Source organism: Haliotis cracherodii, unplaced genomic scaffold (genome assembly GCF_022045235.1).
Source record: "Haliotis cracherodii isolate W230 unplaced genomic scaffold, xgHalCrac1.p SCAF_15, whole genome shotgun sequence".
Lineage (NCBI taxonomy): Eukaryota > Metazoa > Mollusca > Gastropoda > Lepetellida > Haliotidae > Haliotis > Haliotis cracherodii.
The window spans coordinates 24,622,750-24,650,388 of record NW_027266270.1 but is presented as its reverse complement, the minus strand read 5'-3'; the positions used below and the strand labels follow the sequence as shown (position 1 = coordinate 24,650,388).

At 40.3% G+C, this 27,639-nt stretch overlaps 1 protein-coding gene across 1 annotated transcript in view; it reads left to right on the top strand.

Annotated features, from left to right (window-relative positions):
• LOC139462407 (G surface protein, allelic form 168-like) overlaps positions 1-27,639 on the top strand; it is a 162,075-nt gene that overhangs the window by 27,250 nt on the left and 107,186 nt on the right. Inside the window, exons 7-26 of the mRNA XM_071244103.1 lie at positions 313-431; positions 972-1,047; positions 3,251-3,384; positions 8,261-8,327; positions 9,174-9,292; positions 9,879-9,954; positions 10,394-10,527; positions 15,033-15,105; positions 15,644-15,765; positions 16,229-16,304; positions 18,696-18,823; positions 19,601-19,676; positions 19,978-20,093; positions 20,513-20,591; positions 22,193-22,314; positions 23,090-23,159; positions 23,766-23,869; positions 25,684-25,759; positions 26,171-26,295; positions 26,883-26,958. Of these exons, the coding sequence (XP_071100204.1) occupies positions 313-431; positions 972-1,047; positions 3,251-3,384; positions 8,261-8,327; positions 9,174-9,292; positions 9,879-9,954; positions 10,394-10,527; positions 15,033-15,105; positions 15,644-15,765; positions 16,229-16,304; positions 18,696-18,823; positions 19,601-19,676; positions 19,978-20,093; positions 20,513-20,591; positions 22,193-22,314; positions 23,090-23,159; positions 23,766-23,869; positions 25,684-25,759; positions 26,171-26,295; positions 26,883-26,958 (1,968 nt within the window). The remainder of the gene's footprint in view (positions 1-312; positions 432-971; positions 1,048-3,250; positions 3,385-8,260; positions 8,328-9,173; positions 9,293-9,878; positions 9,955-10,393; positions 10,528-15,032; positions 15,106-15,643; positions 15,766-16,228; positions 16,305-18,695; positions 18,824-19,600; positions 19,677-19,977; positions 20,094-20,512; positions 20,592-22,192; positions 22,315-23,089; positions 23,160-23,765; positions 23,870-25,683; positions 25,760-26,170; positions 26,296-26,882; positions 26,959-27,639) is intronic.

Sequence of the window (27,639 nt, the reverse complement as noted above, 5' to 3'; positions counted from 1 at the left end):
ATTTTCTACTCCCGAATATTTTGGTAATATCATGAATAACCTAGTCGGAAGAATGTATTATCGGCCTTTCGCGAATTGATATTAAACTTTCTTCGCTAAGATTCAGAACTTACATAAGGAATTCATTCGGGACAGACGATCCGTAATTCCTCGTAGATCAGGGTTTTCTGTAATTGTTAGTGATCGATATGTCATACACACACAAGTTGCTGTATTGCTGATATGGCAGTGATGCATGTTAATGTGTGTATTTGGTCATATGTTCTACATTTACGATACGCCTCCCGCTAAAGTATTAACGTATTTTACCAGTGTAAAGAAAGCGTTTGTGGATTGCCTCAAAGACAAAACTGCTGCCACTTGTAAGGCGAGTGAAACAGTTATCTCCCTTGCAACAACTGTTGGTGGTACCATCGGAACTGATTGTACAGGTGAGTTATCTTTCGCCCTTACCGACTTGTGGTTCTGTACTACGTGGAATTCACTGTTAACCAATATTTCAATGGTTATTGGTGAGTTAATTTCATCACTGTCATGAGTGAGTTGCGTTCCAGAGAAGTGACGAATCCCCCTTGACTGGTAGTGACTTTGTTCGCCACGGTCATGTAATCAATATATTTTGTTGTTGAACATATCCCAGCTATATAACGGCGGCCTGTAAATAATCGATCTGGCACAGGCAATCCAGTGATTGATATTAGGAGCAACGATCCACGCCGTCAGTCTGACCATTAAGTCGACATTCACAACCAGCGCAGGGACCTATTCCCATGGGTTCAAGGTCATATACTTTAACGTGTCAAACTGTCCTGCTTGTGTATTATGGGGAATCGTCTAACAATGTACTCTACTGATTACATACCTGTTGTTAAAATGTAACAAAGTTGAAAGTGTCACTATAAAGCTAAATAATGATTAGGCGTCTAAATGAAATAGAGTGTGCACTGAAATGTCATTACACCTTTTTTCAGGTTTCACTTCCTCAGCATGTTCCTGTGAGCTGGAGTATGCCAAGGCTGACGTATCCTCGACGGCAAATAGATGCACGTAAGTGCTGTACATGTGTTCCTTAAAATAACGTGAATGCGATTAATGTAGAAAAATACTTGTGTTTTTGTATTGTCTCCAAAATTCTGATTATAGTGTTTGTTTGAATTTATCTACTGTCAATACCGTCTCAACTATTGCAACTCCAATAATCCTGGGAGCTTACTACAAATGATAGGGACGACATGATTAACATAGCTTCTACATATCTCTGTGATTGTTTTGAATACAACAGATGTAATTCAAAATTAATATGTCGCTTTTAGTTTGAACAAAATCAATAAATGCGCTATCGTAGCACTGGGTCTTTTGGTTGTGGCCTGATTGTCTGGTTTGCCGCATTGTACAGTTTGTCCCCGTGTTTTTTCAGGTGTACTATTGACTTGTCTTTGCATGTGTTTGTGATGTGTACTACGTTTGGGGAGGGATACGCTTACCTTTTTGCGATCACCTGGTATCATCACTATTTGATAGTGATTCATAAACACATGCTCATGATATATTCGGAATCGTACAATGGACTCTGTTTTTGGCAGAGATTTCTTATGAATATAGAAAGGGTTTTGTCGCTTTTATTTATTTTAAAAACTGCTGTCCGGAGTTGGGGAACAAACACTTACTTTTTTATGCAAATTATGTGAGCGTCGGGTGCTGTCGGTAAGAAAGGACACGTTTACCCTTTTCGCGAACACCTGGTGCCATCAATGATTTATAATATTCACCTCTATTTTGCCTTTTACGTCTTTCACGGCCATTCTCTGACAATGACGTTTCATATTGTATTTGTATATGACTTGCTGATATTGAAGGTCAATATCATTCATAACGATGAGGTGAAGGGGAAGTGGGGTTAAAGGTCATGTTCAAGATTATCGCACTTGTATTAAAGAATTGACTTTCACTTTGTGTGAGTTCATTGGAGTATGAACCTTCATAGAGTGAGGGCCAAACTGTATGAACATCGGTGCTTACGAGCATACTCAAATGAACTCACACAAAGTGAAAGTCAATTCTTCTAATTTTTATATCGCTATTCTCAGCTACAAAGGACGTATACACAATTATATTTAGTTCGTGTGACTTCATGTTTACACTGACAGCCATACATGAACTCAAGTAATATCCTCATTAGATGAGAAAGGTCTGTTCAGAACTTCCTCAGTAAGTCAGTCACAAATGACATAGCGTTGTAATACATTTACATAAAGTACAAGACGTCAAAATGGCTCACACTATAAATGTGACGGGAAAGATTTCGGAAGTTGTTAATGAATGGCGGTTACATGTTTTAGTCATCATTGATCAACTGGCCGATCATTGTAAGGTGATAAAAGATGTGTCAAATAGACAGTAAGGTAAATTCATAGATTGCTGTAGACTGTCAGTGTCAGCCTGGACATGGAATAAGTCGATACTACCATATTTGGGATGTACATTTCGTCGTTTTGTTCATTAGGACCTCATTGGGTCGTAGCGAGGATATTCGTGAACAATCATGCAAACTCTCTTACGTTTCTCGACGATAATGAAACGCTGAGTTCAAGATTAAAGGGTCTAAATGATCAGAAAGAACGCTTCTGTATGTATTCGTGCTAGGGATTCCCCAGGGGTTTCCCCAGGAGTCCGTCCGTGTTTACGTCCGTGTTTACGTCATTTCAAGAATACGGTCTTGTGAACAACGTATAAACGTCCAATTGTGTCGTCAAATCCCTATATCGTGTAAACCTCATTAAAAAATATATCAACGTGCATGCGCATGTATGTTGGCATGTCTCTGTTTGTGCCCGTGCGTGCGTGCCGATATCAGGTTGCACATTAACATGGATACCCAATTCAGACAGTATATGCCTTATTTTGTGCGTCTGCGCCAGCTTTGACGTCCTGCTTGACATGTTTGTCTGAATTTGTCAACCACCGTTTCCTAATTACATTGTGGGTGACATCTGGCTAGCCCATCAAGCGGCACATGTATATACTGAAACATGCGGAAACCTCGAGAAGGTCAGAGACGCAGAGACTTTATATTAAAAGAGCGTTGGAACATTTCTCAAATATCATTTGCTGACATGAAACTCAAACTTTGAGGGAATTCGCGGGGAGTGGTGCAATCCCTGCAATGTCCAAAGTGAAAGGTTGCGATGGTGCTCCTGTTTTTCATTCCTTGTATATTGTAGTATATTTATCCAAATATGTAATTCCTCAGGGCTCAACTGAACCTGGTATCCTGCCTGAAGGGCAAGACGGGTGCAGGATGTATAGGGGGCACCACCCACTCCCTGGCCACCACCGCCTTCGACACCACCATCCCTGCTATCGACTCATCAGGAACTACCTGTGGTATGTCTCATTTGTAGTTTCCAGAATGACCCTATTTGTCAACCCTCGTTTCTCCTCAAAGTAATTGCCAATACTTGTGTCAAATAGTTCCAATGTAAGTGATGTTAAACCCACACTCACTCATTCAGTTGGTACCAGCAAAGGATTATAAGAAACCCGAAAGGAAATGTTTGTTGATGACTGCTCTGGTTCATTATATACTATGTACAACAATGTTTCAAAGTGAGTACACCCAAATTAAGTGCATCATTACATGTTACAAACTGTGTACAACTATACGAAGTTCACCACTGGATTTCACCAGCTGTGTACACCCAAACTAAACCCACCATTACGGTACTATGAACACCCAAACTAAACCCACCATTACGGTACTCAAACTATGAACACCCAAACTAAACCCACCATTAAGGTACTCAAACTATGAACACACAAACTAAACCCACCATTACGGTACTCAAACTATGAACACACAAACTAAACCCACCATTACGGTACTCAAACTATGAACACCCAAACTAAACCCACCATTACGGTACTCAAACTATGAACACCCAAACTAAACCCACCATTACGGTACTCAAACTATGAACACCCAAACTAAACCCACCATTACGGTACTCAAACTATGAACACCCAAACTAAACCCACCATTACGGTACTCAAACTATGAACACCCAAACTAAACCCACCATTACGGTACTCAAACTATGAACACCCAAACTAAACCCACCATTACGGTACTCAAACTATGAACACCCAAACTAAACCCACCATTACGGTACTCAAACTATGAACACACAAACTAAACCCACCATTACGGTACTCAAACTATGAACACCCAAACTAAACCCACCATTACGGTACTCAAACTATGAACACCCAAACTAAACCCACCATTACGGTATTCAAACTATGAACACCCAAACTAAACCCACCATTTCGGTACTCAAACTATGAACACCCAAACTAAACCCACCATTACGGTACTCAAACTATGAACACCCAAACTAAACCCACCATTACGATACTCAAACTATGAACACACAAACTAAACCCACCATTACGGTACTCAAACTATGAACACCCAAACTAAACCCACCATTACGGTACTCAAACTATGAACATCCAAACTAAACCCACCATTACGGTACTCAAACTATGAACACCCAAACTAAACCCACCATTACGGTACTCAAACTATGAACACCCAAACTAAACCCACCATTACGGTACTCAAACTATGAACACCCAAACTAAACCCACCATTACGGTACTCAAACTATGAACACCCAAACTAAACCCACCATTACGGTACTCAAACTATGAACACCCATACCAAGTCCACCATTACGGTACTCAAACTATGAACACCCAAACTAAACCCACCATTACGGTACTCAAACTATGAACACCCAAACTAAACCCACCATTACGGTACTCAAACTATGAACACCCAAACTAAACCCACCATTACGGTACTCAAACTATGAACACCCAAACTAAACCCACCATTACGGTACTCAAACTATGAACACCCAAACTAAACCCACCATTACGGTACTCAAACTATGAACACCCAAACTAAACCCACCATTACGGTACTCAAACTATGAACACACAAACTAAACCCACCATTACGGTACTCAAACTATGAACACCCAAACTAAACCCACCATTACGGTACTCAAACTATGAACACCCAAACTAAACCCACCATTACGGTATTCAAACTATGAACACCCAAACTAAACCCACCATTTCGGTACTCAAACTATGAACACCCAAACTAAACCCACCATTACGGTACTCAAACTATGAACACCCAAACTAAACCCACCATTACGATACTCAAACTATGAACACACAAACTAAACCCACCATTACGGTACTCAAACTATGAACACACAAACTAAACCCACCATTACGGTACTCAAACTATGAACATCCAAACTAAACCCACCATTACGGTACTCAAACTATGAACACCCAAACTAAACCCACCATTACGGTACTCAAACTATGAACACCCAAACTAAACCCACCATTACGGTACTCAAACTATGAACACCCAAACTAAACCCACCATTACGGTACTCAAACTATGAACACCCAAACTAAACCCACCATTACGGTACTCAAACTATGAACACCCATACCAAGTCCACCATTACGGTACTCAAACTATGAACACCCAAACTAAACCCACCATTACGGTACTCAAACTATGAACACCCAAACTAAACCCACCATTACGGTATTCAAACTATGAACACCCAAACTAAACCCACCATTACGGTATTCAAACTATGAACACCCAAACTAAACCCACCATTACGGTATTCAAACTATGAACACCCAAACTAAACCCACCATTACGGTATTCAAACTATGAACACCCAAACTAAACCCACCATTACGGTACTCAAACTATGAACACCCATACCAAGTCCACCATTACGGTATTCAAACTATGAACACCCATACCAAGTCCACCATTACGGTACTCAAACTATGAACACCCGTACCAAGTCCACCATTACGGTACTCAAACTATGAACACCCAAACTAAATCCACCATTACGGTACTCAAACTATGAACACCAATACCAAGTCCACCATTACGGTATTCAAACTATGAACACCCAAACTAAACCCACCATTACGGTACTCAAACTATGAACACACAAACTAAACCCACCATTACGGTACTCAAACTATGAACACCCAAACTAAACCCACCATTACGGTACTCAAACTATGAACACCCAAACTAAACCCACCATTACGGTACTCAAACTATGAACACCCAAACTAAACCCACCATTACGGTATTCAAACTATGAACACCCAAACTAAACCCACCATTTCGGTACTCAAACTATGAACACCCAAACTAAACCCACCATTACGGTACTCAAACTATGAACACCCAAACTAAACCCACCATTACGATACTCAAACTATGAACACACAAACTAAACCCACCATTACGGTACTCAAACTATGAACACACAAACTAAACCCACCATTACGGTACTCAAACTATGAACATCCAAACTAAACCCACCATTACGGTACTCAAACTATGAACACCCAAACTAAACCCACCATTACGGTACTCAAACTATGAACACCCAAACTAAACCCACCATTACGGTACTCAAACTATGAACACCCAAACTAAACCCACCATTACGGTACTCAAACTATGAACACCCAAACTAAACCCACCATTACGGTACTCAAACTATGAACACCCATACCAAGTCCACCATTACGGTACTCAAACTATGAACACCCAAACTAAACCCACCATTACGGTACTCAAACTATGAACACCCAAACTAAACCCACCATTACGGTATTCAAACTATGAACACCCAAACTAAACCCACCATTACGGTATTCAAACTATGAACACCCAAACTAAACCCACCATTACGGTATTCAAACTATGAACACCCAAACTAAACCCACCATTACGGTACTCAAACTATGAACACCCAAACTAAACCCACCATTACGGTACTCAAACTATGAACACCCATACCAAGTCCACCATTACGGTATTCAAACTATGAACACCCATACCAAGTCCACCATTACGGTACTCAAACTATGAACACCCGTACCAAGTCCACCATTACGGTACTCAAACTATGAACACCCAAACTAAATCCACCATTACGGTACTCAAACTATGAACACCAATACCAAGTCCACCATTACGGTATTCAAACTATGAACACCCATACCAAGTCCACCATAACGGTACTATGAACACCCATACCAAGTCCACCATTACGGTACTCAAACTATGAACACCCATACCAAGTCCACAATTACGGTACTCAAACTATGAACACCCAAACTAAACCCACCATTACGGTATTCAAACTATGAACACCCATACCAAGTCCACCATAACGGTACTATGAACACCCATACCAAGTCCACCATTACGGTACTCAAACTATGAACACCCATACCAAGTCCACCGTTACGGTACTCAAACTATTAACACCCATACCAAGTCCACCATAACGGTACTATGAACACCCATACCAAGTCCACCATTACGGTACTCAAACTATGAACACCCATACCAAGTCCACCATTACGGTACTCAAACTATGAACACCCATACCAAGTCCACCATTACGGTACTCAAACTTTGAACACCCAAACTAAATCCACCATTACGGTATTCAAACTATGAACACCCATACCAAGTCCACCATTACGGTACTCAAACTATGAACACCCATACCAAGTCCACCATTACGGTACTCAAACTATGAACACCCATACCAAGTCCACCATTACGGTACTCAAACTATGAACACCCATACCAAGTCCACCATTACGGTACTCAAACTATGAACACCCATACCAAGTCCACCTTTACGGTACTCAAACTATTAACACCCATACCAAGTCCACCATAACGGTACTATGAACACCCATACCAAGTCCACCATTACGGTACTCAAACTATGAACACCCAAACTAAACCCACCATTACGGTACTCAAACTATGAACACCCAAACTAAACCCACCATTACGGTACTATGAACACCCATACCAAGTCCACCATTACGGTACTCAAACTATGAACACCCAAACTAAATCCACCATTACGGTATTCAAACTATGAACACCCATACCAAGTCCACCATTACGGTACTCAAACTATGAACACCCATACCAAGTCCACCATTACGGTACTCAAACTATGAACACCCATACCAAGTCCACCATTACGGTACTCAAACTATGAACACCCATACCAAGTCCACCATTACGGTACTCAAACTATGAACACCCATACCAAGTCCACCAGTACATGCCACAAACTGTTCCATTTTCCAGCTCCATCTCATACCTGTACATGCGAGGCCACGTATGCGAAGACTGACATCTCATCTGATCATTGCAGGTAAACGTATTAAGATATGGATGACGTTGTGTTGCGAGGTGTCATCTTTCCGTGACGCAAAGGGTTTACTTCTATGGATTTACATACATGATTTCTCTGTCAGGAAGGGGTATCATTTAGTATATATTTTATTAACAGGAAACTTTATGAAAGCTTGAGTTTAAGTCGTCCTGTTGATGTTGGTAAGAGATTAGAAGAATGTAATTCATGTCTACTTTTGAGTCTTCGCTTCTAAAGGCTACCTTGTTGGAAACAATTACACACCAGTCCTATTATAGAATGAGCGAAATTCAAAACTGGTTTTAATAATGGTTTAGCTGTATTTTGTTTAGTAAATAGCACTGCATGACACCGACCACAGAAGTCTCACACATCTTTCAGTTGACATTATCCACACTTTTGTCGTGTGTGCGTGAGTGAGTTCTTTTAATAGTATTTAGGTAATATCAAGGCAAGTCAGGTTGGTGTGTGTGGAACGGTCTCAGATGTTTTGTAATTTGAAAGTTATGGGGACAGACATTTTCGTCAGACATCAAATGTGTTTGCTCTGTTGATATTTTAAGCTCGGTCACAGCAGTACATCTTGTTACATATCTGAACAATACCAGATGCAGTTCCCCTAAATGATTTACTATAATTGCAAAAGAACAATGTCGAAGCGGATGTGGCATTTACATAAACCCGTGGACTTGCCTGCCTATTCTTCTCTTGAGTTTATTTTCATAAAGGGGCCATGTTTGGGTGTTTCAAAATGATACTTTCATCTCAATATATATTACTAGACTACCTGAAGCTTATTGAAATTTTATGACAGTGTTGATGTTGTGCCTCTGGTCATTTTTCCAGTGCGATGAAGACCTTTGTGAACTGCCTGAAAGACAAAACAGCAGCTACTTGCAAAAGTGGCGACACAGTCATCAGCCTTGCAACTGCTATTGAAACTACCATTGGGACTGGGTGTACAGGTAAGATAAAGTATTCTGACTGTACGATTGCTTCGAGTTTATGCACACCCGGTGACCCAAGCAACCCTGTTTGTAGGCTGACTTCACACGATACTGTTTTGCTGGTGTACCTTTCAACACAATTTCACAAATTACGTCATAGGGTATTATTAGGTGATTATAAAGTTTGGGGTGCAGGGCCCCGTTCCACAAGGCGATGGTAGCGCATCGACAATCTATGTAAATATAACTGTGACAGTTTTAAGAGTTGTACAAGGCAAGTAATAAATAAAAGACTAAATATGCCCCCGTGTAATACCAGTTTTATGAAACTCGAGCGAAAGCGAATCAAATAACAGAACTATTCACTCGTTTATAATTTTTTTTGTATAAAACGGGAGCGGGTTTAATGTTCTATGAACAGCCAGTTTTAAGATGTGAATGGTGTGCTTGAAAAATACTCAATTTGCTAATAATGTAGCTTGCCTTAAAAATGTTATTTGAGAGTTCTGATCCAATTGATCCAATCCCTCCGAGTGGCACTAGTATGTTTAAATCTCATTGACCTTTGATTGAACTTTCCATGATATCGCAATGCGTGTTTCAGATTTTGCTACATCAGCTTGTTCCTGTGAGTTGGGGTATGCCAAGGCTGATGTGTCCTCAGCTGCCGCTAGATGCACGTGAGTGTGCCATGGCAACGTCGACATTTCATTCATGTACTTTACGTCCATTTTGAGGTTTACGTTACCATCCTTTAAATCGTCTGATTTCATGAGCTATCGTGCGCTAAATTGTACTCTGGATTGGCAGGATGTCCTGAAAGAATACTTTGTTTCAAATATATTGCTTAAAAAGGAATAACAAGTTTTATTGGGTTAACAAAAATATCCTGTCTCTAACAAGAATCATCAAACCCCGCCCAGACCCACCCCACCCAGTAAAAATGGTGATTCCCTTACAACACTAATCTTCAGAGAGTTAAATAATCAAAAGCTTTGCTTGAAAAATCTCCACTTGTTGCTAGACACAGAGAGTATCATCACGTAAATACAATCCGTAACACTTGTCATGTCACTCGTGCGGATGACGTTAATTAACTATTCCATGTTACTGCCACAGGGCTCAACTGAATCTGGTATCCTGCCTGAAGGGGAAGACAGGTGCTGGGTGTACTGCTGGCACAGCCAGCACCTTGGCCACCACCGCCGTCGACACCACCATCCCTGATATCGTCTCATCAGGAACTGACTGTGGTATGTCTCATTTGTATTTGCAGTTTTTAGCAATTGTCATTTCATGTAACTTCAATATATCTTTCTTCTCATATCCTGCTCATATCATGAAACTGGCCATAAGGATATTCCACTCCGCTTACAACGTTGCAATGTGTAGGCAGTATGCCAGGTCTTTCTCCTCCATTAGTTCTATCTATCGTCTCATATTAGAGAGGGGGAGAGAGAGACTTATTGTTTTAAGTATCATTTAGGTATCATTTTCTTTACATTCATATCTATCGTCGCATATTAGAGAGAGAGAGAGAGAGGGGGGGGGGGGGGGGGGGGGGGGGGAGAGGGACAGACAGACAGACAGACATACAGAGAGACAGAGATAGAAACACACACACACACACACACACACACAAAGAGAGATATATTGTTTTAAGTATCATTTTAAGTATAATTTTCTTTACATTCATATCGTGAACATTACATTCTTGTTGGTAACAAATACAGTAAATAGCTAAGTGTAGAGAAACCATACAATACAATAACTACACTACACTACACTACACTACACTACAATACAATTACACGTGATCTCGCACGATCATACTTACACATGCTCTATCACAAACACGTGCACACACACGCACACACAGACACAGAGGAAAACACATACTGTTATCAGTTCCAACACATACTATGCTATAACATGTATTATAACAGAAACAATATCATGTATCAGTAAAACGGGCACGACAACATTTGACGTCGTTGATACATGGCTAAACGGTATTTCAAAGTTCACCAATAATGCGTATTTAAGAGTTGCATGAACGTTTTGACTGATGAGGAGTTGTTAAAAGACTGAATCATGTCATTCGACTTCAATGCTGTAAACGTTTCATAGCGCAAGTCAGTGTACATATCACATTCTATGAGGAAATGTATTTTATTGTCTTCTTCATCAGGGCAGAAAGGGCTCAAGTGTACCCTGTCGTTGGGGGGGTACTGGGGTCAACTGTACCTTACAGTGTAGTTTTTCTATAGTTTTTACAGGCTGCCGCAAAGAAGAAGAAAAAATAACTTTCTGTTTTTCGAGGAAAAGATTTACTTTGTACGTAGGCTTCAGGTTTCAAGTCTTTCCTTGTGAGGCGGTATGTCCGGGGTGTGTTGCCGTTAGGGTCACCTTGGCCCTTCCACAATTCACAGAACCAATTACTTTCATCTAGCTGATATAACCGGCGTCGAATATTATGTAAATCCATACAAGGCACATCCACGAAGTCATAAATGTTTAACCTTTTTCATACATTTTCCCCACGAGTGACCTTTGAGGGTAGACCACAAATGAATACAGACATTGGCAGTCCATGACGGATCCCCATCAAGAACCGCCTTGGGATGCTATGTGTCTCTATGTCATCCCTATTAACATTAATCTTTGTCTAAAAGATATTGTTTACAGCTTTGTATAGCTTTATCCATGTGAAATATGTGTGCATGTATGACATGAATTAAAACAACAATAACTAGACATTGAAAGATATCCGATACGTCGACACATACGAATCTGACTTACATGAGGTCAAACATTTTTGCAAGTTTCAACGAGCCTATATCAAGACCTAGTTTTCACCCTTGCTGTTTCAAATTTCAAGCCGACTTTTCTTGCCTCGATCGTGGCGCCATATCCAATGAGATTGCTCTTCTTTTTTCGAATGGATATATAAAGATGACAACAATAGCAGGCGACCTGGTCGATCAGATAACGAAAAGATTTGAGATTTTATATCTGACAGATAAAACAAAAAGACAGATTCCCGCAGTAAACCTACTTATTGATGCTGCAGTACAACAATAGAGACATACAAACTACACAGTATCAAGTAACACTGAACATCGCGGTGACATAAAACGCTCTGTAGGGCTCGACTAAACCTAGCACTGCATCTCAATCACTGCCATAAGCGTTCGGTCTTTCGATTTAAGAATACCCAATGAAGTTTGCACTCAAATATATATAAAAGTACCTTGGCGAGTTGATTGAAAACGTTGAACCGATTCGAAAATATTTGTCTTCGCTAAAGTTTGGGGATAATTTCAGCGCACTATCGACACACATGAACATATCTTACATGGAGTCATACTTTGACACATATTAAATATGCGAACACATACGAAACTATCTTACATGGAGTCATACATCGATACATATACGATATGTAGACACATTCGAAAATATCTTACACGGAGTCTTACATCAGCACACACAAAACACTTTTCATGGAGTCATATATGGACCCACACACGAAAACACTTTACACGGGGTCATGCATAGACACACACGAAAATACCTTACATGCAGTCATACATCGACACACACGAAAATACCTTACATGGAGTCATACATAGACACACACGAAAATACTTTACACGGAGTCATACATCGACACATTCTAAAATTCGTTACACAGAGTCATACATAGACACACACGAAAATACCTTACATGGAGTCATACATTGACACACACGAAAATACCTTACATGGAGTCATACATCGACACACCCGAAAATACTTTACACGGAGTCATACATTGACACACACGAAAATACCTTACATGGAGTCATACATAGACACACACGAAAATACTTTACACGGAGTCATACATCGACACACCCGAAAATACTTTACATGGAGTCATACATCGACACACCCGAAAATACTTAACATGGAGTCATACATCGACACACATGAAAATACTTTACATGGAGTCATACATCGACACACCCGAAAATACTTAACATGGAGTCATACATCGACACACCCGAAAATACTTAACATGGAGTCATACATCGACACACCCGAAAATACTTAACATGGAGTCATACATCGACACACCCGAAAATACTTAACATGGAGTCATACATCGACACACATGAAAATACTTTACATGGAGTCATACATCGACACACCCGAAAATACTTAACATGGAGTCATACATCGACACACATGAAAATACTTAACATGGAGTCATACATAGACACACCCGAAAATACTTAACATGGAGTCATACATCGACACACCCGAAAATACTTAACATGGAGTCATACATCGACACACCCGAAAATACTTAACATGGAGTCATACATCGACACACCCGAAAATACCTTACATGGAATCATACATCGACACACCCGAAAATACTTAACATGGAGTCATACATCGACACACATGAAAATACTTTACATGGAGTCATACATCGACACACCCGAAAATACTTAACATGGAGTCATACATCGACACACATGAAAATACTTAACATGGAGTCATACATCGACACACCCGAAAATACTTAACATGGAGTCATACATCGACACACCCGAAAATACTTAACATGGAGTCATACATCGACACACCCGAAAATACTTAACATGGAGTCATACATCGACACACCCGAAAATACTTAACATGGAGTCATACATCGACACACCCGAAAATACCTTACATGGAATCATACATCGACACACACGGAGACATACATGGGCAGAGGCCTGGGTTCCGCTGGGACCATGGAGTTACTTTGTTCTGACATCCACACATCGTGTCAGAGAAAACTAGTACTAGTTAGTTGGGTCTTACGCCGTTCTCAGCAACATGCCAGTAACATCACGAGAAACCAGAAACGGGATTCACTGGGAATTGGGCTTCACACACAGTAACATGTCTGGGATAGAATCAAATCCGGCGTGAATAACGAATGATTTAACCACTGGGCTACTCCAGATAAGCAAGCGTGGAATGACGAATCTCTATTTTATAACAAATAGTTATTTTCCACCAGTCCTTAATGAAGGGCCAAAGATTCATTCGTTTCATTTTGTTTTCCTCACACCACAAGGCCTATGTTGTATGTACATATTGACTACGATCACCTTCATATATAAGCAGTGCTCCTAAGCACTCAGTATGTTTTACAGAGATAACTAGTGTCCGGCCATGTTTAGTTCCTGTCTTTTCTTCCCTCCAGCTCTGACGGACAGCTATACATGCGAGACTAACTACATGTTGTATGTACATAGTGACTATGATCACTTTCATATGTGTGCAATAGAAGCAGTGTTCCTATGCACTCAGTATGTTTTACAGAGATAACTAGTGTCCGGCCATGTTTAGTTCCTGTCTTTTCTTCCCTCCAGCTCTGACGGACAGCTATACATGCGAGACTAACTACATGTTGTATGTACATAGTGACTATGATCACTTTCATATGTGTGCAATAGAAGCAGTGTTCCTATGCACTCAGTATGTTTTACAGAGATAACTAGTGTCCGGCCATGTTTAGTTCCTGTCTTTTCTTCCCTCCAGCTCTGACGGACAGCTATACATGCGAGACTAACTACATGTTGTATGTACATAGTGACTATGATCACTTTCATATGTGTGCAATAGAAGCAGTGTTCCTATGCACTCAGTATGTTTTACAGAGATAACTAGTGTCCGGACATGTTTAGTTCCTGTCTTTTCACCCCTCCAGATCTGACGGACACCTGTACATGCGAGGCTAACTACGCCAAGGCTGACATATCATCCGATACTAATCACTGCACGTAAGTAGATCCGCATGGAAGACAGGTCACTTAATTACTGTCGCCTGAATGTTCTCAGTAGTTTGTTGTTCTAAAAGACTAATATCGTAAATATCGTAAATGATCAATACACTGAAGACTCGTGTCTAAGTTTTAAGCTCGTTCACAGCAGTATATCTTGATACATATGTGAACAATACCAGATGCAGTTCCCCTAAATTATGCCAGGATTTACTATAATTGTAAAGGAACAATGTCGAAGCGGATGTGACATTCACATAAACCCGTGGACTTAATATGCCTGCCTATACCTCTCTTTCGATATTTTCAAATGATTAATACACTGAAGACTCGTTTTAAAATTATGTAGGTTCAATTCACTAATTCTGTCATAGTTTTAATTTTCTAATGCTGATTCATTTTCTCCTCTGGACAACAAATCAGTTTTCTTGTTTATTCGGGATATTCAAAACGAGCGCAACCTAATTTTGTTGCCCTAATCTGACTTTACATCAGCATATATTACACATAAAATACACATATGACCTTTACTATACAGAGCACTTGGGACATTTGTGGCGTGTCTGAAGACAAAGACTGATACTGGCTGCATGGGCTCTTCAGTGACGGCTCTCGGCCTTTTCGCAGAGACAGCATACGGTACCCTGACATCTCAGTGCGGTGAGTTAGACACACCTATCTATATTACACCAACACTGCAAGAAAGATATTTGATTCCTTGACTTCATGTAAAACGATCCTAAGCGCCTGTCGCGGCGAATAGCTGCTGCTCAATGCTCTATAGAAATCTGAAATCCTGCCTTCAAGATGACTACTGATACGTCTAATAATATTAAGGGCACAGCCCATCATTTGATGATTTAAACTGAGGAAGTAACGGATTTCACTGTATATCATCTTGATTCAACCAATTGTTCTTAGCAGGTATTGTTGCAGTCAATTTGAAATGTAACAATAAAGAACTGCCAATTGGCAATAAGATGGCGACGACAACATCGGAAGCTATGTAATCTTACACTGTATGGCAGTGAGGAGATTAGCGACCACACAGTGCATCATCTCCAACGGTTTGTGTTGGACACAATTTCAGTAATTCTTATATATTGTTTTGGTCAATTTACAGCTATTACCACCAAAACGTGTGGCTGTGAAGTTGCCTATGTCAAGATGCCATACTCTTCAGATGGCGAGAAGTGCACGTAAGATTCCATGAACTTTATCCTTAATCATATCACAAAACCAGCGCCAAAATCATATTCTTCAACAAATGATGCCATCGTGAACGCTAAAACATGTACTAGTATTTGTGCATTTTGTATTTTCGAATGCTTTCCTTTGATACTCAGAATCAAATCAGTGAAGCCGGGGTTATTAACTGATCAAACTAGAATGATAAAAACATTAGAGGCGTCTTCTTAGAGATTATTTTTCAAATGGCGTTAGTATTATGTACAGATTCAAATAAAAATGCAGCAAAGAGGGTTTGTGGTGATCCTGGCACAGTCAGGCTGGTTAGACTCATCATCGGGCCAGGGCCTTTGCCCCCTCTACACGCAGCCCAGCCAGTGAATGGGAATTCTTCCAGGAAGCACTGCCTAGTCAAACCCACATAAAACTTTTCAGAGAAAGTGAAGACTCTAACAACACTGCATCCTTCTGAATTACCCAGATTGTCAGATGGGCTGTATTCTTGGCAGCAAACCCGGGTACTCTCCCGATGTAACGCACCGAGAACAATGGAGAGTCGGACAATTCTTCTTCTTATTCTTCTTCTTATTTTAAAGGTGTTCATTGCAAGTCAGTTTAACCATATAATTGTCCTCCTTAAGGATATTAAGTCGGTCCTCGAGCTGGAAAAGCTTTGAGTGACCTACGCGTCAGGCCATTCGTAGCTATTTGTTTTTCCTTTTATTAATTTAATATGATGTCTGTTGTGTGATATAATAATGAGCAGGATGAACAGGATTTGTATTTATGGAGAACAAGTGATGAGAACTGTCATTGCAGCGCTAGGTCATTCAGTCTTCCTTTATACGTTGTCCAATTGAAGGTGCACGTTTCGGATTTACTTGTCCTGTGTTATATAATCAGCCAAATAATAGCAAGGGGGCAGTAATTTTTGAGTAGTCAATTGTCCGGGTGGCAGTTTTCAGGAGTCAAATGTCCGGGTGGCAGTTTTCAGGAGTCAAATGTCCGGGTGGCAGTTTTCAGGGGCAATTGTTATGATGGCTGTTTTATTAGGGCATTTGTCCGGGTGGCAGTTTTCAGGGACAATTGTCTAGTTACAACACATATGGATAGCAGCAGTATCCATATAGCAGCAGTACTAACTCGTTCGTTTACATAACACAATAAGAATAAATTTTACTCTAGGTAAATAATGTTGATACATCTCACAATCGCGACAACTATAGTAAATCACAAATTACTGGTTCAATCTGGTAGACTGGCTGTGACATTTAGTATGTCACAAACCATAAGTATACCATAGACACCTAATACCATGAGTAAACCATCGACATTTAATACCATGAGTATATCACGGGTTCTTTATACCATAGGTATACCATGGTCACTTAATGCCATGAGTATTTCATGGACACTTAGTACCATGAAAATACCATGAACACTTAATACCATGAGTATACCATGGTCACTTTATACCATGAGTATATCACGGACACTTATTTCCATGAGTATACCATGGACACTTAATGCCATGAGTATACCATGGACAGTTCATACCATGAGAATATCATGGACACTTGTAAGAGTACCAGATCTACATGTGACTACAGGGTTCTCGCGAACCGAACACCGATTTTCGTGTCCATCCATTTAATTTTCACCGCTATTTTGCCTTTTACGTCGAATGGAATCTGTTTCGGCGGATAATCGAGACTGGTTATTCCCTGGCGTAGACGTTTATTATTTATGAAACATAATATATATTAGATAGGTCTATGGTTCATGTCAGAAAGAACCCTCCCCCCTCCCCCCCCCCCCCTCCCCCTTCTCCCAAATGACTCAGGAAATGTCATTAGCTGACTTTACATGTAAACTATTTTAATTGTTTTGGTCAATGACGTTTTGATAAAGTAGCATGTGCCCCGCTCCATCAGTGAACAACTGGGAACAAATAAACCCCGCTATCATGGCAACGACCATTGTCCTGTATTTGAAATCCATGCTGGATACAGCGAAACAACGCCGCGTTATGTATTTTAGCATTGATTTTAGATTTACGTGATGCGTGAAACATAATCATGTTTTCGTCTGGCTATATGGCGACAAATAACGCTTCCTATCTCAACCTCCGCTTTTCTCAAATTGTGGTATCACAATAATACGGATTGATGTACCGACTCGGTTACACGGAAACAGAGAGGATAGATTCAACCGTATATCCCAGCGGTCTACAACTGTGAACATCTATATTCACATGACAGGTTTTGCCAGCGTACCATCAAGCGGTTTACTTTTGATACATCATTCGTGCGTTGGGCTACCCTCAGTGCTGTGTGTTCATGTTGTAAGGCCACAAGATATTCACTGGTAAGCAGCGAAAGTCTCACTTCATTCTCTTACAGAGCTGAGATGACTCTCGTGTCGTGTCTCAAAGGTAAAGAGCCCGCAGATATGAGTTGTGATGGTGCATCCACTTCTATTGCCCTGGCAACTGCAGCAGGGGGACAATTTGACACAATTACATCTTGTTGTAAGTTACTTTATTTGTAGATTAACAGTATGTTATATTGTTTCAGTGATGTATTTTCTTCCCTTTTCGTCCCATTGTCTTCTCCTCAATGGTGTAGTGGACAGAGCGTCCGCCCTGTGAGCGGACGTCGGTGGTTTGATCCCCTGGCCGCATCATACCACAATACGTTAAAAGATGGTTGGTGTTACCTGCCCATGAGATATCCATGTTATGCTATGTGATGGTATCTCATTTGGACAACACAATATAACTGTACATGCATGTGGCTATATGAATAAAAAATCTTGAACGCGACGTTAAACCCCATTTCACTTCAACTCAAGTACCAATTTCCCAAAAGCAATGCAAGTAAAGCATTATATAAGCAGGGGAAACTTATTTTTATGTAACCAATATATTATCCGAATAAGTGGATGCTAACAGAGTACTTCAAGTTGATTGTTGTCTTACAATTATTGAGCTTTGTGACCTCGACAAGGCCTGGGTTTGATTCCCGACATGAGTACAATGTGTGAAGCCCATTTTCCGGTGTCCCCTACCATAATATTGCTGTCATATTGCTAAATGCGGCGCTGACATCATACTCACTCACTCACTCACTCACTCACTGATTCACTCATACTATTATGTACATATTAGCTTTGTGGAGTGGTCGAAATTGAAATGTAAGATAACTAATGTCTTAATGATTTTGTTCTGATTGTATGTATAAGGCATAATAACGACGTCAGTTTTTGTCACAGGTGTACATAATCAATGTATTCATTATCTTTTAAGCTCCAACTGACACATGCACGGCTTGCGAGCTGGTGTATGCTAAGGCTAGCATCAACGATCCTACAAACAAGTGCTCGTAAGTACTCAACTTGATTAATCTGAGCACGAGTGTGTGACGGGGTGTGTGCAAGGTCCCGTAGTCTAGTGAGAAGGGTTTCGAATCTCATGTTCGTCCGAATAATGGTCCTTTGTTTGACAGCCAAGTACCATGTGTAAAGGTTGTCTCGAAGACCTGCATCACTTTGGCGTTTCATGCCATGTGAAGTGGCCACGCCGTAAAATAACCTAAAATTCAAAGCGGCGTTTAACCCTCCTCACACTGTCGTGACAGAAGTTGCGCCATGCTTTCCATGCTTATATAACACATTGTTTTCCAGGGCTTTGGCAGCATATATAGAATGTCTGCGAACAAAAACAGCGGCTGGCTGTGTGAGCACCGACACTGTGTCCACCTTAGCGGCAACAGCTGAAACAGATTTCAAGGCCAGCTGCAGTAAATATTCTACTCGTTTTTAATAAGCCTGAACCCTCATTTATATACTTCTTTCTTTATTTAATCACAAACCAACATGTATTTATCGGTACAAACATCTGCGTGACAGTGTTTATAAACACGGTAAGTAAAGTTAATGCATATGTGTGCGCAGTTTAAAGCTGAAGCTGGGGCGGTAGCCTAGTTGTTAAAGCGTTTGCTCGTCAGGCCGAGAGCCCTGGTTCGATTCCGCACAAGGGTACAATATGGGTAATAATTTCTGGTTTCCCCCGCCGTGATATTGCTGTAATATTGCTAATTGCGGCGTACAACCAACTCACTCACTCACTTTAAGATGGATGTAGAAATGGTCTATTGGTCAGTTGGTAGAGATTTCGTTGAAAGTAAGCTGATGATGGAAATTGGTTTGTTGCCTTTAGCTGCAGATGTAACACCCACGTGTCAGTGTGAGATTGACTATGCCAAGGCAACCAGAACGTCGGACGCCGATAAATGCACGTGAGTAAATTTCTAGTGTCGCGACGTGTTCATGTTAAATGTGGGACAGAGAGGGAGGGAAAATATCTTTCTATGTGTCAGAACATGTCCATGTTGGATGTAGAGTAGAAGGGTGGGGAATATCTTTCTATGTGTCAGAACATGTCCATGTTGGATGTAGAGCAGAAGGGTGGGGAGTATATTGTAATGTGTCTGAACATGTCCATGTTGAATGTTGGGCAGAGAGGGTGGGGAGTATATTGTAATGTGTCAGAACATGTCCATGTTGGATGTAGAGTAGAAGGGTGGGGAGTATATTGTAATGTGTCAGAACATGTCCATGTTGGATGTAGAGCAGAAGGGTGGGAGGTATATTGTAATGTGTCAGAACATGTCCATGTTGGATGTAGAGCAGAAGGGTGGGGGGTATATTGTAATGTGTCAGAACATGTCCATGTTGGATGTAGAGCAGAAGGGTTGGGAGTATATTGTAATGTGTCAGAACATGTCCATGTTGAATGTTGGGCATAGAGGGTGGGGAGTATATTGTAATGTGTCAGAACATGTCCATGTTGGATGTAGAGCAGAAGGGTGGGGGGTATATTGTAATGTGTCAGAACATGTCCATGTTGGATGTAGAGCAGAAGGGTGGGGAGTATATTGTAATGTGTCAGAACATGTCCATGTTGAATGTTGGGCAGAGAGGGTGGGGAGTATATTGTAATGTGTCAGAACATGTCCACGTTGAATGTTGGGCAGAGAGGGTGGGGAGTATATTGTAATGTGTCAGAACATGTCCATGTTGAATGTTGGGCAGAGAGGGTGGGGAGTATCTTTCTATGTGTCAGGACATGTCCACGTTGAATGTTGAGAAGAGAGGGTGATGAGTATCTTTCTATGTGTCAGGACATGTCAACGTTGAATGTTAGGCAGAGAGAGTGGGGAGTATCTATCTATGTGTCAGGACATGTCCACGTTGAATGTTAGGCAGAGAGAGTGGGGAGTATCTTTCTATGTGTCATGACATGTCAACGTTGAATGTTAGGCAGAGAGGGCGGGGAGTATCTTTCTATGTGTCAGGACATGTCAACGTTGAATGTTGGGCAGAGAGGGCGGGGAGTATCTTTCTATGTGTCAGGACATGTCAACGTTGAATGTTGGGCAGAGAGGGCGGGGAGTATCTTTCTATGTGTCAGGACATGTCCATGTTGAATGTTGGGCAGAGAGGGTGGGGAGTATCTTTCTATGTGTCAGGACATGTCCATGTTGAATGTTGAGCAGAGAGTGTGGGAAGTATCTTTCTATGTGAAAGCAAATGTCTATGTTGAATGTTAGGCAGAGAGGGTGATGAGTATATTGTAATGTGTCTGAACATGTCCATGTTGAATGTTGAGCAGAGAGGGTGAGGAGTATCTTTCTATGTGTCAGGAGAACACTATTGCTATTTGTCAGGGTACAGGTATGCCCTGGTTTGTGTGTTGCAGACAGGATGAACGAATATGTTTCTATCTTACAGGGTATGTTGAATTGGGGTTTGAAAGGAACAATGCTTTTCTGTGTGACCACACAGTAACTCATTATGTAAATAACATCTGGCTATTTACATTTGTGTTCTGCTGTAGCGCAAGTAAGACTCTCGTAAGATGCTTGGAAGGGAAGACCGATGTATCGTGTGATACTACTACAAAGCCTTCAGATCTTGCAGGGATGGCGGAGACTACAATGAAAGGCATCGCTAACTGTCGTAAGTGTGGTCCGGTATTGTTTTAGAACTTCTGACAGAAATCACAGACGCCTCTCAGCCAAACGAAGCACGCGTAGTGTAGAGGTCCTGTACTTAACCGCTACAACGGTTAGGTGGAAGTAGCACGGACACTGGGGCCTTTTACTGATCCACTTCAGCAAATAGGTGGAAGTGGAACCTAAGTGAACGCACATACACTGGGCCTCAAACTTATCCGCTGCAACAGATAGGTGGAAGTGGAACCTAAGTGAACGCACATACACTGGGCCTCAAAGTTATCCGCTGCAACAGACAGGTGGAGGTAGAACCTACGCATACGCACATACACTCGGCCTCAAACTTATCCGCTGCAACAGATAGGTGGAAGTAGAACCTAAGTGAACGCAAAGAAACTGGGCCTCAAATTACCCGTTGTAACAGATTGGTGGAAGTGGAACCTAAGTGAACGCACATACACTTGGCCTCAAACTTATCCGCTGCAACAGATAGGTGGAAGTAGAACCTAAGTGAACGCACAGAAACTGGGCCTCAAATTACCCACTGTAACAGATTGGTGGCGGTAGAACCTCAGTGAACGCAGAGACACTGGGCCTAATGCTGACCACGTGCAACATTTCTATTCAATGATATTGCTTGGTGACAATGTTAATAGTGTTCTAGTACATAATTTAATAATAGTGATTGGTGAAAATGTACATGGTGTTCAAGTAGATATATATCAATTGTTATGCTTGAAAGCTTGGTGACTATGAGTGTCAAATGTCCATCGTTTCAGTTTCCGACACGTGCCAGTGTGAGGTCGATTACGTCAAAGCAGACCACACGGTTTCAGGAAACATTTGCGGGTAAACAGAATCATATCTTATTTTTGTTTACATATAATCTCCTATAGTTATGCAAATGTGGTCATCGGGCAGATACTCCTTTATATAAGCTCTATCCATGGACGCCATGGATGTTTGATTTATGAACTGTTGTCTAACGTTCACAATACGTTTAACTCCCGGCGTGTTTGAGTTTCTGAAAACAAACACGGCAACCTCTTGCATTTCATTACAACATGGTTTCTAAATTAACTTCATTGAATTTAATTACTTCGTACACATAGATACGTTTTATAATGATGCTATATGATACAGAGATTATTACCCTCGCGTATCGCAACTACCATATTTAGGGAACAAACATATTTCCTCATGCACGATTTTACAATACGGAATAACAATCGGCTAATGATGTCTATTTCTGTTAACTATTTCCAATTTACCAACAATTTCATTAGTACCTGATGCTCATGCATAGTATAATGTTTCCACTGAATCGTCCAACTCTTGAGTTACATATTGAAGAGCTTTGTTATTCAATCAACTGTTAATTCTGTGAGTTCTGAACAGGTTTCTTCTTCCCTTTGATAAGCTGATCATGGAACACGTATGGTGTATTTGTTACAGAGCAAAGACAGACTTCCTGGATTGTATGTCCCAGTCATTTGCAGTAGGCTGCGACGGAACTAAACGACATGTCTTTGCCCAAGCCTTGGACTTAACCTCATGCAGTATGTATACTGACATTAACACAGACCACAATTAGACGTGCTTGGAGAATGACGTATAGTTATAGAATCAACTATACCTAAATACATTGGTTAAATTCCCCACAGTTTGTCGGAGACCCAGAAGCGTCATAATAGCTAAGTCTAAGCTACGATATCATGATTCTTTGAGAGCCCTGAATTAAGAGATAAACCTGTTGTATCATTAACAAAGAGCTATGTTACGCGTAGATGTGACAGCGTTGTATTGATGTCATATCAACATAGATGTACATTAAAAGCACAGATGTATAGATATTCCACCATGTCAAATTAAAAGCGAACGTTTTGGTGTCCGTGACGATAATGTGTGAAGCGGCATGAATGGATGTTTTGAGATGGTTGCCGATTAAATTAAGTTAACACGATAGTGTGTGGCGCTGTCACTTACTTACTTACAGTAACTTATATTGGAGATTTAACGTGCGCTTTCCGACTGCAAGCGTATGTCGCACACGGGCACGGCCAGGCCATTTAATGTGTTTCCAAAAAGGGAAAAAGTGAGTTTGTGCAACCCAGAAGGGGGTCTTAATGGGTTGCTTATATAGTAATTTTGAGATTTTGAGATTTGGAAAGAATGCCAAGAGTGGGTGGGGGACGAACAAAGGGAGCTGTGTGTGTTGGGTGGTTGTTAGATAAGGTAGGTTTGGTTTTAATATTTTATTTGGGGTTTAAATGCGACTAATTAGTCCTGTTTTAATTAGGTATATGCCTAAGGCTTTGAATTTTTCTAATTTATTTTGTGGATTTAGGATTGATTCTAGTGCAAGTCCGGTTTTAAGATTTAGGGCGGTCTGTAGTGTTTTTCGGTGTGTTTGGTAGAGTGTGCAGTGAATGAGTACGTGTTCTGATGTTTCATGTTGTTTGCAATGTGGGCAGTTTCCTGTTGTGTGTAGATTAGCTATTTTATGGTGATTATTTAGTTAGGTGTGGCCTGTTTGTAGTGCGCTGTCACTGCTCGGGCACTGGTCTTTACGTTGCGTTACGGTCCTGTCAGTCAGAGAGAAGCGTCCAGCACTAAATTTCCCTGCTCTGTTGATAGATCTCTTTCGTTATGTTGGTTGCAACTGATATATCCTTCTGTAGTGTTGGGTTCAGTTTATATATCCTTCAGTGGTATTGGTTTCAGTTAATATATCCTTCTGTTGTATTGGTTTCAGCTGATATATCCTGATGTATTAGTTACAGTTAATATATCCTTCTGTTGTATTGGGTTCAGTTAATATATCCTTCTGTGGTATTGGTTTCAGTTAATATATCCTTCTGTGGAATTGGTTTCATTTAATATATCCTTCTGTGGTATTGGTTTCAGCTGATATATCCTATGTATTGGTTTCAGTTGATATATCCTGATGTATTTATTTCAGTTTCGATACCAGGTAATATTGGTTTCAGTTGAGATATCCTTATGTATTGGTTTCAGTGGATATATCCTGTTTATGTGTTTAAGCTAATATATCCTTCTGTTGTATTGGTTTCAGTTGATCTATTCTTCTGCTGTATTGATTTCAGCTGATATATCCTTATGTATTGGTTTAAGTTGATATATACTGATTTATTGGTTACAGTTACGATATCACTTAATAATGTTTTCAATTGAGATATCCTGTTGAATTGGTTTCAGTGGAAACATTCTTCTGCTGTACTGATTTCAGCTGATATATCCTTCTATTGTATTGGTTTCTGCTAATATATCCCTGTATTGTATTGGTTCATCTCATAAATCACACCGTTGTGTTTGTTTCAGTTGATATATCCTTCTGTTGTATTGGTTTCAGCTGCACGCTCGGGTGTATGCGCCTGTCAGGAGACATATGCCAAGGTAGACAACACGGACACGACTGCCCATTGCACGTAAGTAGACTGACCCAATCATATGGTCAGTATAAGCCAGACACTAACAGATGTGTTGTTTATTCTGTGATATTGTGGCACAACGTATGTCTTGTTTTATGATCGTCACGCTTTTGTAAACATGAAATCAACAAAGTAGACTGGAGTATGAGACTGTGTGACAAGATCAACGTTGGACCAATACATGCCTCAATATTATCACTATTCCTGTGATTTTCTCATGTGTGTGTGTGGCGGTTGGGTAGCCTAGTGGGTAAGCGTGCGCTCGTCACGTCAAAGACCCGGTTCAATTTCCGACAGGGGTACAATGTGTAAAGCCCATTTCTGGTGTCCTTCACCACGTGATATTGCTGGGATATTGCCCAAAGCGGCGTCAAACCATACTCACTCATTCTCGTTTGTATTACGCAGCGCAATAATGGCTCATCTAGACTGCTTGAACACTGAGGTTGCTACAACAGCCTGCAAGGCAGCTACAACTGTCCAGACACTGGCAGCTCTCATGGAAACACAGATAGGGACGACGTCCGGCTGTGGTGAGAAACATCGTTTCCATTTACGTTGAAAATATTTGGAAGTATAATATGATTTTAAAGAAATGACAACCCTAAAGATAACCCGACAGAGGATTTGTTTTCTCTGATGTTTAAATGACACGCCATTGAACACTTATTGTCAATATTTGAATACGACCTTTTAAAAGACAGAAGTCTTTTGATTTCTTGTCAATTCCCATGTGCGCTGTTTTTGACCACTCGGAAAGTGTAGTTTTAGTGTTCTTATGTTCAGAAATGATATTTGATTAAGTATCGTAATTGTGTTGTTGTAAAGTATTAATACTGCTGATACAATGAACTGGTTCTTGTGTTCGTTGCTGTTACATTTATATCTGATAGAATAATGTCATGATATAACTGTTTGTATAAGTGTTTTATCATGAACATACAATCACGTACAATCTTAAATATATACATACAAGTTGCAACTTATAATAACAAACAAAAACAATTCCAGTGCCAGGATAGCAAGAACTGATTGGAATAAGTTAGGGTAGATTAAAGCTTGAGGTTTCACTGTATAGTGTATTCGAATAAATAATTAATTACACACGTTTTTTTAACAGCCACCCTGACGTCAACTTGTCAATGTCAAGTCAATTACCTGAAACACACACGCTCAAATGATGCAGAAACGTGCACGTGAGTCCGAATCTGACATATTTTTGCAAAATACATTTGTTTATTTGTTTGTGTTTATTTCAGGTTTCTTCTTAAATAACATACACATACATCATTCCTTTCTACACACACACACCTCTCTGTTCAAACGCAATTCAAGGATTTATATTGAGACCAATGGTGTAACACATGTGTGCATTATCTGAAATGAGAACGCATCATGCAGTGTGACGAGTTGTCTTTAGAGAGAAACACATGCTACAGCAGTCATTAATAAAGACGTTTCACGTTTCACGCTTGATTAGAGGAGATTCAATCACACTATGGTTAAGACATTTTGATGTCCGTGTATTCATTCGGAATGGCATATCTGAGACCATGTCCATTCTCGTAACATTTTCAAAAATGTAGAATTTTTTCTATTTTATCTTCATACGAAATGTGCATTGGTTAGCAAGCTTAGTCATTCATAAACTGTTTTCAATTGAGAACACGTGTTTGATTAAAAAATAAATAGTTTATGTTGAATGTTATGATAAAATGTGTTAACAATTGTTGTTTTCTTTTAATAGTGTTGTTGATGATGATGATGATGATGATGATAAAAGTTTATGATGATGGAGATGCACTCGGCGTATGTAATTGATAAAAATGAGAAGTTATTAGTAAGTTGAAAACGTGCCTTTAGAAATAGTTTTGAGG